The sequence below is a fragment of the Nanorana parkeri genome, unplaced genomic scaffold, assembly GCF_000935625.1.
Source record: "Nanorana parkeri isolate BGI_ZX_2015 unplaced genomic scaffold, ASM93562v1 scaffold68, whole genome shotgun sequence".
Lineage (NCBI taxonomy): Eukaryota > Metazoa > Chordata > Amphibia > Anura > Dicroglossidae > Nanorana > Nanorana parkeri.
The window spans coordinates 941,574-955,896 of record NW_017306336.1 but is presented as its reverse complement, the minus strand read 5'-3'; the positions used below and the strand labels follow the sequence as shown (position 1 = coordinate 955,896).

General features: G+C 39.1%; 1 protein-coding gene across 1 annotated transcript in view; it reads left to right on the top strand.

Moving 5' to 3' along the window:
* Window positions 1-14,323, top strand: part of TMEM132D (transmembrane protein 132D) — a 525,431-nt gene that overhangs the window by 322,404 nt on the left and 188,704 nt on the right. The window contains exon 4 of the mRNA XM_018576480.1: window positions 5,538-5,721. Within this exon, the coding sequence (XP_018431982.1) occupies window positions 5,538-5,721 (184 nt within the window). The remainder of the gene's footprint in view (window positions 1-5,537; window positions 5,722-14,323) is intronic.

The window sequence follows — 14,323 nt, the reverse complement described above, 5'->3', positions numbered from 1 at the left end:
CAAAACATATATTATGACATTAGGGATTAACAATGTAAACCTACGCTGCCAATGTGGAAAATTGGGTTGGCCTAGTTCTAATTAACAAGGCTTTGTGCAACAATTATTTGGACAAGTACTACAGCCCACTATCTTTCTATTGTTTACAGAAATCTATTCTTCACAACTCCAATAAAAACATGGTTTGCTGATATCCTAGGGGGTTATTCACAAAGCTGCCAAAGGCAACCGAGTGAATAACCGAGCCAAAGTTAATTGAGCCAAACTCAGTTTGGCTATGTACTTAAGCCCTGTACGGCTGATTTCAGCCGTGCATCGACTAAAATTAGCTGTACGTGGGATGGCTTCGGCTGCCCTCCGTCAGCTGAAATGCTCTGCATGTATGGCTGAGCAGAGATGCAGGAGCAGTTCAACTCAGCCGATCCAACATCTGGGTCTGCTGAGTCAAAGCTCTGGCAGCTCTCTTACTGCCGTTCGCCCCTATTCTCATTCGGCAGCAGCATTCAGCTCGGCTATCCTGCTCGCCTAACGAAAAAAAAATATAAACAAACAAAGAAATAAATGTTTTTACAATTTTTTAACATTATTTAAATTAATGTAAAAATTAGAAAATAAGTAAAAATGATACAAAAAATAATAAAAAAGTTTAAAAAAAATTTAAAAATACAGCATGTGGTTCCCCTCCAAAATCATACCAAACCCATTAGGTCTGGTAGGAAAGTTAGGAGGGACCCCTATTAAAAAAAAAACAAAAAAAAACGTGGGGGGTTCCACCCCAAAAGTCATACCTTAAGGTCTGGTAGGGATTTTAAGGGGGTCCCCCTAAAATTCTCAACCAGACCCTTGATCCGAGCACAGGCCTGGCAGGGCAGGAAAAGGGGGGTGAGCGTGCGCCTCCCCCTCCCTCGGCACTTTTGTTGTGGGGGTGCGGGCAGGGGGGCTAATTCACATCAGGGTACCCCTTTAATAAAGGGCAGCCAGATGCACCCCCCCTTGTGAATGAGTAAGGGGTACTTGTAACCCCTACCCATTCACTAAAGGGTTAAAGTAAAAGTTAAAAAAGAGGCCCTAGTTTAATCAAAAATCCTTTGATCAGAACAAAAACACAACAAAGGATTTTTGACAAGTCCTTTTAAAAAAAAACCTCAAAAATGGACCCGCTGATGTAATCCTATGGTTAATAATGATGTCCAGCATTGTCCACGACTCCCACCACAGAATGAAGAATCTGACAGATGCTGGCAAAATATAAACAATTGGGCGGAGCTAGCGGTGGCATCACCACTAGCTCCGCACAACTGTTTACATTTGGCCGGCTCCTGCCAGAGTCTTTCAGCAGGTACCGGAAAAATGAAAACCACTGGGCGGAATCAGTTGTCATGTAATGAAAGCCCAGTGTCCTCAAATAACCTGAGGATGCTGGTCTGCCATTACATGACAATAGCTGGGCGGAGGCAGCCGTGACATCATGGCCGTTGCCACCCAGTTGTTGTTTAATGACAGAACAGCGCCCCCAGGTCATTTGAGGATGCTGATCTGTCATTACAGTGCAACAACCAGACGGAGCCAGCCATGAAATCTCAGCTGGCTCGGCCCAGCTGTTGTCATTTAAGGGGAGGATGGTCTGCTTTGCAGACTGTTTGCCCTACTTCGGCTCAGACTACGGCTCACAGGCTATAGTGAATACAGCAGCCCTTCGGTTCGACCGAACCGAACAGCTCCAGTGGCCGAAGTTAGCCAAAGGATCAGCCGAAGCTAAGGCTGAATCCTTCACTCATTAGTGAATAGCCCTCCTAATATTTTTATACTTTTGCCCCACTAAGAAGATTCATCAGGGGAAACTATAATGTTACTTTCCCAAATAATATAACAAACATTTCTTAGTAAATAGCGCATGATGATGATGATAATAATAATGATGATGATGGTGATGGTGATGGTGATGATGATGATTTAGGAAGGAAGACAAATGCATTGCTGCATAAGGTTCAAAGCTGCTTCCCTGTTCAGGGCCAATTCATGATTGCTTTTTGTACTACTAATTTTTCCATATCAGTGTTATTTTGTTTTATTCACTGTTCATGGAGGATTCCCTCTGAACCATAAAGTTACATTTTGGTGATGTTTTGTAAGATTTTGAAGGCCTTAGGGTATATTTACAGATCTAAACTTTAGCCTATTTACATTAGGGTAAATGTGCATCAAATTATTGTGACAGTCAATCAAGCCAGAGAATGTCACATTTACAGTAAGCTGTGAAATTTGCCTCTAACCTGACAGATTTCTCTCAGAGTGCTGTTTTTTTTTTAACAGTGTTCTAGCACTAGAATGGCTTCATTTATTACATAGTTTTAGCACTAGGAGGGCTGACGTGAAACTTAACTCAGGAAATAAATATTATAAATGCATTCAAGTACCCTAGCTATTAACAAAAATATAACTTATTTGTGTATCACTCAGCTGTAGAGCATCAAATCGTCTCTGAATTGGTGCTGACACTGTCCTTCCTTCTGGAGTGTGTTTACTTTTGTTCCCCATGGTCCCTACGTGTGCTGTAAAGTAGCCACCGCTCCAAGCTCACTCCTGTGATGGACTACAATCTCAATACAAATTAGTAAAATAAACATGACATTTGTGCTATGAACATAAGGGCATGCGGTGAATGTGACTTGTATTAGTTGATGTGGTTTAGGTGCACATTGTTCTTGCCCTTATTTATTTCAGATGATGTAGAGGCTTGGGGCGAACCAAAGGTAGCTCCATGGACAGTGTTATGGTAAGCTCTGAATACCTGTCAGGCTTTACCGTTCTCCTCTGAGAATCCCAGCTAGGATTTCCAGAAGATCCGCTACTAATGGATCTCACAGAGTCCAGGCCAGTATGGCTAGTAATAGTAAAAGATTCCAGACCAGGACTTCCAGTGTACCATGAGGCTGGGCGCGTCGTCTCTGACTCAGAAGGGTATTTAAGCTCTATCTCTGCAGGGAGCTGGTGCTGTGTCTTTTTGCCAGCTTCCTGTTTGTCTAAAGAACTTCTGCTGTTTTCTCGTTGCTGACCTGGACCGCCTGACCCTTCTTTGCTTGCTGCCCGCCCTGATATTCTGCCTGGACCCGACTTTGCTCTTGTCTCCTGCGTTTATCCTCTGATTACTCCTTGCTGACCTGGGACTGTCTGACCACCCTCTGCTAGCCGCCTGCCTTGAACTCTGCCTGGATCTGACTACTGTCTCCTCATTGGAGCCCTCCTGTTCTCGTCCATCCCTTGGTGACCTGGGGATCACAACCTGCTACCAGCAAGCAGCCAAGCTTATCTCCACCATCAGGAGCTCTGGTTCACACCGGCTGGTAGTTAGACTCCACGCCTCAGGGAAGCCTGTGTCACCTGCCAGGGGGTGTCACCCTAACAGGCAGATGGCAGCAACAATTGAATGCTGTACTTTAGGCATCCAAAGCTTAATAAAATCCTGTCAAATATAATATACACATAATAAAATAAAAATCAGGAAGCTCCCAAAAACAAAAACAAAATACCACCACTAAAATAAAAGCCTACTTATAATTTAAAGGCTTGCAGAAAAAAAACGGTTTAACCTGAAGAAAGCCTTATCAACATAAAAGAAAAAATAATATACCCCAAATTAAATAGAATCCCCAAAATACCTTCCCTCTAAAACAGGGGACACCATTTTTTTCTAAAGCCTTGCTGCAAAAAACAGCTGCTAAAAGTGACCTCTGACCTCAAATCAACCACAAATGAAAACCAAAAAAAGCCCCCAATAATAGGAGCAAAGAAAGGAAGCAAATGGGTTGATTGCCCAAATAGCTAGCAATCAGAGTTTAAGTAGCATTAAAACCTTGTTTTCAAAAACAATTCGGTATTTATAGGCAAAGATGTATGCCAGTACACACATTATTTTGTAAGTTCCCTGAAGTGTGATGGGGTAAGGTAAGTATATCCTCTTAATTTTTGTTTCCTTAAAGGTATATTCTTCAGAGTACTTTTATTCAGTGATTTCTACAGGGGAGGAGGCCCTGTTGTAATAAGTGAACCTTGCATTTTACTGCAAGGTTCATGTCCTTCTTTCATTTTCTTTCTAAAAAGCCATGCTGCTCCATGTCTTTTAATCTGCCACTGAACACCTCCATTATTCGTGCTGACCAGGTTCGTAATAGCACTCCTCAGAAAAATAGGGATGAGGATATAACTGTTTTTTTAAATGAAAACATTTTAAAAACATTAAAAACAAGTATCTTACAAATAGCATAGCTATCAGATGTGCAGCTTTGCAATGCATTTTGTTTATAAGCCTTTACAAAGGGTTACCATGAGCTTTACTGGTTCAATTTTAAAATAAGCAATACAATATGAATACATTTCAGAAAAAAATGTTTTTGTAGAATGATATGCCAGATAAATATTGTTGTGTCATTATATATTACTGTGCATGTTTAAGCAACATGCAAAGTCACAGTCACAACATATATTTTTTAATACTTTCAGCAACCTTATACCATAGCTTCTGTAAATGGCGACAACAAGGCTGGTTTATGAATACTGCAGCAAAACTGGAGCTAGGATCTAGTTAAACTCAAAGCTTTATTTATTAAAACATTTATAAAAATGAAAGATCAAACCTGATTGGTTGCTCTGGGCTCCAACTCTACTTGGGCTTTTATTCGATCAAAGTTTTTGATATAACTGCTTTTTGCTTCAAACTGATGTGAAACCTAGTCTCTAAATGAGCTGTTCTGAGCTTAAAGTGACATTAAACCCTCAGATTTTTTAACATAAAACAATACTGTAATGTGTGGCTTACTGTAATCCATGGTTGTTTCCCTTCTCTTTGCTGCTCTTCCTTTTAAATCCTTATCTCTTCTCATACTGGGCAGAACTTCTGTTTTGCAGCAGACTGCCTTGTCTCTGAAATGGATACATGGTGTCTGTGTGAAGGTTCACAACCTGAGCCAGCACTACAGGAAGAGGCCCTCAGCTGCAAATGGAAGTTCTCCCCCAGCATGAGAAGAGATACAGATTTAAAAGGAAGAGCAGCAAAGAGAAGGGAAACAACCATGGATTACAGTAAGGCGCACATAACAGTATTGTTTTATGTTAAAAAATCTGATGGTTTAATGTCACTTTAAGAATGTTAAAATTCAATAAATAAGGTCTATTTAAGTGTGTCATTTATCACACATTGGTCAGCTCTTTCTGCTTCCCTATGATGTTTAGTTCAGTACTTAAATGTCCACAATAAAATAAAAAGTTTCAATGCAGTAGTTTTATAGTTGTGCATATTACTTTTAATTCTGCCATTTTGAGGCTGTCTGAGATGTTTCTTCCAGACAGATGTTTTATGTGGGTGTAATTGAAGCTTTTAAAGAACTTGGTGAATTTAGCAGCTGTGCTGCTTACAGCCCAATGGACAGACATTTTATTTTTGTCTATTTTGCTCTCATCATATCTTTCTGAAAAAATATTAATTCACTTAGAAAATTAAGCAAATCATTCATGGTATTATTCTCACTTTTCTTTTACAGCATAGGAGAAAGCTTTTATGAACTTTTCCAGATAGACTTCAGGGTTGGCAGTGCAACAGACCCATCAGGAGTCCAGATAATCACCTGGCAAGTGGAATACCCTGGACAGGCTGTTTCAGAACCCGGAGTATCCAAAATATACGTCAGTGAAAGAGACATTGTGGCTGTTATACCACTTGCAATGGTAAGGTGAAATAGGGATGGATACACATTTATGAGTACCTACTTAGAATTTTAATTTAATTTGATTGAAGATTTATTCTTATGATATTTTCAGAATGTAATAGAATACTGAAAACATTAGAGGTGAGCCAATAAAAGGAAAAGCTGATTCCGCAGTTGTCACTGGCCAGATTTATTTCCGATATGCCTTTGAAAAAAATGTAAATAAAAAAACAGACACACCCACATCAATACCAGCCTAGCATACAGACCCCAGTTATATGCATACCTGTGAAGAAATAATGTCCTTTCTCTACAAAAACCTAAGTAATGCAACTTTCTCTCCTTTCCCGGTGAGGTGGAAAGATCACTTATCCAGTCACTCTAAAGTTTATTTAAAATTAAGTGCAAATATTTAATTTAGTTTACCAGTCCTTACATGTGGTGGCTGCATTCGTTTTCCCTTTATAGGCTCCTTTATTTGCACTTGGTATCCTAGCAGTAATAATCTTTCTATCCTAGAGCATCAACACTCACTCGCTGTAGTGTATCAATGATAAACAGCAGTTTGACCCTAGAACAGGAAGTGTGTTAGGTCTACAGAACCTAACCGGGACACAAAACAGTTTTGAATTAGAAACTTGTGAATCTTCTGTGAAAGCTGTATAAATCTTGTGTGAAAAATTCACACAGCAGAAATGTAAAAAATGTGTCAGTCATTTATGAACAGAACCTGAAAATTAGCTCAGTCATGAAGGGGTTAAAATAGACCTTTATGTGTTTTACTATAGCTGCCAGGCTGCTTACAAAATACCAAAATGGAAGGATCTGATTGCTTGCCATGGCAAATACAGTTTTAATTCTAATCACTTTGAAAATTGTGGCTTTATATTTCAGATTTAGGTGACAACATGACTGTTCTTAATATTATATGGGTGAATCACTACATCATAAAAGCTAGCAATGACAAAGCTACTTTTCATATATTCAATATATCTTAGCATACTTTTTCAAATGAAAATCTAATTCTTTCATTTATTCATCACTTAATTATTATTATTATTTCTTGTCACCTGCACTGAATTTATAATAATTTGGGCAGGAGCAGCTGGTTCTCTCCCAAGCATATGAGACTGCTGCTGAAGATGTAATTGGTTAAGCGCTTAGATCAATAGGACAGCACAAGGGCACAAAGTGTTGTAAACGTCAGCACAAGTACCTTGAATTTTATTTTGTTGGCAATGGTCTGCAAAAGGAATTGCTCTTTTAATGGCCTAATGTGTAATCTTCTACCAAAAATTATAGATCAATTTAATGGCTTCATGTTTAGATAAGTGCACAACATGATGTGAGTAAGACGCCAGCAGTAATGAATGAAGAGGTGTACAGCGTTTTACAATCAATCAGCATTGGTAACAGATGTGTTGGGGCAATGGTGGGTCCAGCCACTAATATCCTACAGTTAATTATTAAACTCACCTAGGTGCACTCAGTAGTTTGAATGTTTAATCATCTTTTTTTACTGTAATTGTATCCTTACAATAGTTCTTTTTCTTACATTTATAAATGGAAGGTTAAAAAAATCGTGTTCAGTCTAGTCCTCAGGGTTCACTAGCACATTCATTGTCATTATCTAGTTTAGGCACCTCTGCATTAGTAACCTGTTTAATATTTTTAAAACTAAAGGATTGATTTTTCAAAGCCTGGAGACTAGACAGTATTCCTCTAGGTGCCTACAATTTTTTAAAGTATGTGTACACTCAGTCCCTAAAATCTCAGTCTATAGGCCTGTATCAATAGGCTGTTGTTTATGTCAGATGGCTTTTGCATTCCCATACAAGTCTTGAAGGAGGTCAAATGCACTTGTCTCTGTCACCAGCACTTGATGCCATCAACACAATCCCAAAGCCCATTGACACTAAACTCAGGAGTTACATCTTACAAATACATTCAAGAACTTTAACTATTACCAAAAATGTATCTTATTTGTGTATCACTCGGCTGTAAGATCATCAAATCATCTCTGAATTGGTGCTGACACTGTCCTTCCTTCTGGAGGGGGGCTACTTTTGTCCCCATGGTCCCTGTGTGTAAAGCAGCCACCACTTCAAGCTCACTCCTGTGATGGACTACAATCTCACGTTTAGTCTACTAATTTGTATTGTGATTACAGTCAATCACAAGAGTGAGCTTGGAGTGGTAGCCACCCTCCAGAAGGAAGGACAGTGTCAGCACAATTCAGAGATGATTTGAGCATCTACAGCCGAGTGATACACAAATAAGATACATTTTTGGTAATAGTAAAATGTATTTTTTAAGATTTAACTCCTGAGTTTAGTGTCACTTTAACATGTCAAAGAGACTTTGTCACAAAAGTCAAACATCTCAACAATGCTTAATAGATGTAAAGAAGAAACAGAATACTTACCTCTCCTACCGCCCGCTAAATACCACTCTGACATCTTGCACTGACCTATGGGAAACTGGTACCATCAGGAGTGAGGGCGGTAAGGAACATTCCAGAGCTGCGGCATAGGAGGAGTTAAGCTTCAGTGACCAGAGAAGCAGGGAGCCAGCTCAGCAGTTCAGGTGACTATAACGGTTTTTTTAGCACCTAGGTCAAAAGAGCATTGAATCCTGAAGGTATGGGGGTAGCCCCACTGCAAGGGTTAATAACAGTTTTGCTCAGAGTTGTTGATATCTTTAAATCTGCAGCTTTCCTTAAAATAATGTATACCCAAAAAGCACTGCACTGTCTAAACTACAGTATATAGATCAGACTTAAATTAATGCAATAAATTAAATGAAAAAGAAATCAAGATAATAATAATAATAAAAAAGTGTACTCCAATCGATTTGTGGATGTGCAGCTGTTTTGAAAACTCAAATAAATGCTGTTTTATTAGGGTCAAAGAGCACTTTTCACCTCATATATATGCATACATTTTTTTTCACCACGAGTAAATGTAAAGATTCAAAGGCAAAATTCTGAAAATGCAAAGTCCCATAAAGTGAATATAGGAAATAGTCCCAAATGTACTATCTTCAAACAACTGCATGCAATGCTCCCAAAATGCTTAAAAATCCTCTTGCATATCTTCCCTGGTGAAGCAATCAATTACAATTCATGACAAATGGTATGACTCATGATACACAGTGCTTCGGCAGGCTAAAAGTCATTCAGTTAGGGCCATAATCTGCTTCAAAAGGGTTAAGAAAAATTTCCAGGAGTTCTTTAAATTCTGCTTTTAATACCATCACTGACAAACTGATATCTGAACAATGAAAAACAAAAGTCTACTTTTAGAATGTATTACATATGACAAAAAAATTAAATAAATGCCAAAAGTAAACAAATATCTCTTAATACTATTAGTTGTTTTTTTTTATCATCAGAGCTTTCTTTATTAGAGCCCCTGGCCAGTCTTTGCAAATTATTGCATATTGCATGTCTGTGGTGCAGTTGTTAGTTTTCTTCATGCGTCCATTTTCTAGTTTCACTATTTGGTTTTCATATGCTTTAGAGGTTACATCCTAGTAGAGTGCACAGAAGCCTGCATTTAATTATCATTATTGAAAAAATGAGGTCTGCTTCAGTTACAGGATTGAGTCATGTAATGATGGTGTTGTAGTGATATCAACAGAGACAAAGAGACACTTTGCCTGATGAAGGAACCCTGCAAGGTTCTATAATGTTGCAATTTCACTTTATGCTGCAAGAACATCAATCAATATTCTATAGCTGAAAAGTGTGCCGACAACATATCTTCTATCATGTTATGATCTTAAAACACTGGGCCACTGCATTCAGAAAATGCCCTTGTCTCCACCTTTTTATATACTTTATTTCAGTACCCAGAGTGTTACAAGAAGCATGGTCCTGCAGTTGGGTCAGTAAATATTGAGTGCATACTAAATTTACGTTTGTCCCAGAAGCACACTTTTGCCCAGAACCGCTCTGTTTTTTCTCCTTTCTGTTGTGGCAGCTTTTCAGTCTATATTTGCAGAGTACCACTAGTTTATCACAAAAAGCAGCATCTGTGTCTTGCCATGAGCACAACATCACGTTTAAGTCGAACAAGCATTTTACTCTGAGGCTCTGAGACTCTGAGAAAAAAAAAACAATTGTAAGATCGTAGGTCAGGAGGTGCCTGAAGAGGTCACAGTATGTCCATATAGATAAAATCATTAAGTACTATGATAGGCTAAATGTCTCATGTTCATGAATAGTTGAAGCATCTAATCAGTTGTGTAAGTAACCAGATAATGTTTATATAGCACATAAAATTGCTGCTTTTTTATCTTTCACTTTCTGTTCTATGCAGATATAATTCTCAGCTGATTCCATAGATTAGTCCAAAATTGTCATCCAAAACTGCTCGCACAGCAGCGGAAAGGCACTGCTGGAACAAATGAAATGGCCTCCAGCTTTTTTGCTAGTTTGCTTGTCATTGTATAAATGGAAATTTGCTTTCTATGAGAAATAAATGCACAACACATAATTAGTGTATCCCAGATGTGTTTGCACTGGGGAAGTTGATCACAGGAATACTACTTGAATTATCTAATCGCGTATACTTTTGCCACGGGCATCTACAACACAAACACTGTACCGCCTCCCAGTTCTCCTGTAATGCGGATAAAGATGCAAGCAAAAATGGAGTGGGAGATAAATGATCTTTTGTGATATGTTTGACATTTCCTTTCAGCCTACTCATCTGCAGAAAATGGTTAAAAGACTGGAGGAGCTTTTAACCTAAAAGATGGGGGGAGGGAATAAAAATGGGGTTAATAAACAGAGAGCAAGTAAATACAAGGACATTTAATATAGGGGGCTGTAATACAAGGGGGACAGAGGGCTCACTACAGTCAAACTAATTAGTAATGTATCAACCTGTAACAGTCGAGCAATTGTGCGTAGATGTGTGATGGATCTCAGCTGCGGATCTATACGGTTGCGGTAGGTTGTAGGATGTGGCTCAGTGGGGAGGTTCTCAGTAACACTCTATGTAGTAGTGAGTGAAGTCGGAGCCTCAATACACATCATACACCACAGGACAAGGGGAAAGTAAAGCACTAATTACTCATGCAGGTTCCTCTCACAAGCAGTAAGTAAAACAAATGAAAAGTCCAATTAATGTCATTAAGGTGTGATGATTTTGTAGTTTCCTGAACACTACCCAACAACCCTGAGCAATGGAGGTGGGGAGGGTAGTAGGCACAGCAATTAGCTCTATAAGTGTGTATCAGGAAGCACAACCTAGCATACAATAGCATACAGACAGTTCCTCAGTTTGGATGCTGCACGGTCATACAACCAGCACAATTCAATGTAAGATAATTGCAGTCCCTGGGTTACTTGCGGTTTATGAGTTGGAGGAATAAACTTGTAATATCCTAGGGCACAGCAGTCTGGTGGTGCTGGAGGAGCCTGGTTGAAGGATGTCTTCCAGGTACAGTGTTAAGCAGCAATTCAACATGCAGAGATGTGTATTCGTTCAGGTTAGTTGCTCAATGAATCACGACGTTAGAACCCTGAACAAATGAACCCAGCTGATTCTTATTGTGAGTGACGAGTGGGGGGCGGAGCTACGAGCGGCCTCTGACGTGGCCTTGTGTAGCAACGAGACGCCGCTGGACCCGGAAGACACGCTGAGGCGGCCGTAGTGCTTGCGGCGAGGTGAGTCTGTTACACAACCATACCAAGGTCAGATGAAGAAATTATTTGGGATTCAAGAATGAGCAATAATAAAGCTCAAATCACTAGCACAAAACTAAAATGCATGAACACGAATGATAGAAGTATAGCAAACAAATTAGAGGAGCTTGAACGTATGCTACTCGAAGAGGACTTCGATATACTTGGAATAACAGAAACTTGGCTAGACAGCTCACATGACTCGGCAACTAATGTACAAGGGTACAACCTGTTCAGGAGGGACAGAATTGGAATAAGGGGGGAGGGGGGGAGGTATGCATGTATGTGAAAAACAATCTAAATGTGCACATACGAGATGACCTCACGACAAAGAGTTGGAGTGGTGTTGGAGTCTTTGCGGCTAGAATTAGATAAGACTGAATCTTTTCTGAAACCCCGAACATAAGGGAATAGGAGGAGACTCACCTACATTCTCAAATAGAAATAGCTGGGAAGCAGGGAAATGTTGTTATAAGGGGTGACTTCAATTATACGGACATTGATTGGTCAAATGGAACCGCTCATTCTATAAAGGATGGCCATTTTCTAAACATGTTGCGGTACAATTTCATGGATCAGATGGTTGAGTTCCAGACCAGGATGAATGCAATTCTAGATCTATTAATTACCAATAACGCAGACCTAGTGGCAAACATAGCGACTAGGGATACATTGGGTAACCGTGATCACAGGGTGATTACTTTCAATGTTAGGTACAGAAAAGAGAAGTGTGTTGGTTTGACAAGAACGCTAAATTTAGAAAAGGCAAACTTCGATAAGCTGCGTCATCTAGTGTATGACACGAAATGGCACACATTATTTCTAACAATGAACACTGAAGAGAAGTGGGATTGTTTTAAGAATACATTACACAATGCTATTACCAAGTGCATACCATTGGGTAACAAAAACAAAAGATCGAGATCTAAGCCTGGTTAAATAAAACGGCAAGACAACACATCAAAGAAAAGAAGCTGGCATTTAATAAATGTAAGATGGAATGCAATAAGATACAGTATACTGTATCAACATGAAATCCGGGCAGCTAAAATAGATTACGAAAAGCATATCGCCACAGTCGGTAAGAAGAACACCCAAAAAGTCTTCCAATATATAAACAGAAAAAAGGTAAGGAAAGAGAAGGTAGGCCTAATAAAAGATTAGAATGGGAGATTAATCACAAACGACCGGGAGAAGGCTGAGGTATTAAATTCCTTTTTCTTCTCAGTATACACTCAAGAAAACAATGAGTTTAATGGAGACAAGAATATGAGTTGCTCAGTGCATAAAATACCGCAGTGGTTAACAGTAGGGTTCAACAAAGACTTGAAAAACTTAATGCAAATAAATTGTTAGGTCCAGATAACCTGCACCCCAGGGTACTTAAGGAGCTTGCCATGCTATAGCAAGACCATTATTCCTCATTTTCAAGGACTCTGGAATGACTGGATTGGTTCCAAGTGATTGGCGTAAAGGTACAGTAGTACCAATATTTGAAAAAGGTTCAAGATGGCCTGTGAACTACATACCAGTAAGTCTAACATCAATAGTATGCAAACTATTTGAGGGAATGATAAAGGACCATTTAGAGGATTTTGTTTGTGACAAAGAAATCTGGATGAAGGAAAGCCAGTGGATGTAGTGTACAGGGATTTTGCAAAAGCATTTGACATAGTACCACATAAAAGCCTAATACACAAGCTTAAATCTATGGGCATAGATGAAATGGTGTGTACATAGATAGAGAACTGGCTACAGGAATATGTCCAGAGAGTATTGATACATGGCTCTTTTACACATTGGTCTAGGGTCGAAAGTGGCATGCCTCAGGGTTCTGTGCTAGGCCCCATACTGTTTAACCTGTTTATTAATGATATTGGGGAGAGTGTTAATAGCCATGTGTCTGTGTTTGCAAAGTAATGTAATGTATTTTGAGGTTAAAAACAGACAAGCAGAATACACATTAATGGGAACTCCACTAGGGAAGTCAGAAATGAAAAAAGATTTAGGGGTCATAGTAGACCACAGATTGAATAACAGCGTGCAATGCCAGGCCGTGGTAAACAAAGCTAGCAGAGTACTGTCTTGCATCAAAAGGGGAATGTACTGTAGAGACAAAGCAACAATTTTGCCACTTTTATAGAACACTGGTTCGGCCTTATCTTGAGTATGCGGTTCAGTTTTGGTCACCAGTCCGCAGAAAAGATGTTCTTGACCTGGAGAGAGTCCAGAGAAGAGCAACTAAACTAATTAAGAGGCTGGATGATCAAAGCTATGAGACAAAGCTGATAAACTTAAACTTGTTCACGCTGGAAGTGAAACAATTCATTTTTTGATGTACAAAATATTTAGTGGTGATGGCAACATCAGCAATAAACTTTTTACTGTAAACTCCATAACAAGGACTAGAGGCCACCACCTAAAATTGGTGGAGAAAAGATTTAACCACAAAGGGCATAGGGGATTCTTTTCAGTCACAAGCAGTGGTATCTGCAGAGAATATTGAATTATTCAAAAATAATTTAGATACCTTCCTCAGAGACCATACCATACAGGGGTACAGGTACTCTTAAAAATTAAGAACACACATGGAGTCATATACACACATGCACTCACAACACCCACACAGACACATAAAGGTTGAACTTGATGGAACTGTGTCTTTATTCAACCTCAAATACTATGTAACTATGTAATTTCTGATGGATTGCCATGTACAAAAGCAGATCAATACTATGAACCCTAATCCACCCTCATGAATTCACACTGTTAATCCATCATATATACAATTCCTAATTTATGATGATTAATAGAATATCCATGTCAATAGTTTGGGTATTTTATTATAATACCAGGCATGCGGATATATAACTATTATTCATACAGTTGAGGAAACTGTATCATTTCAATTTGTGCTCATTACATT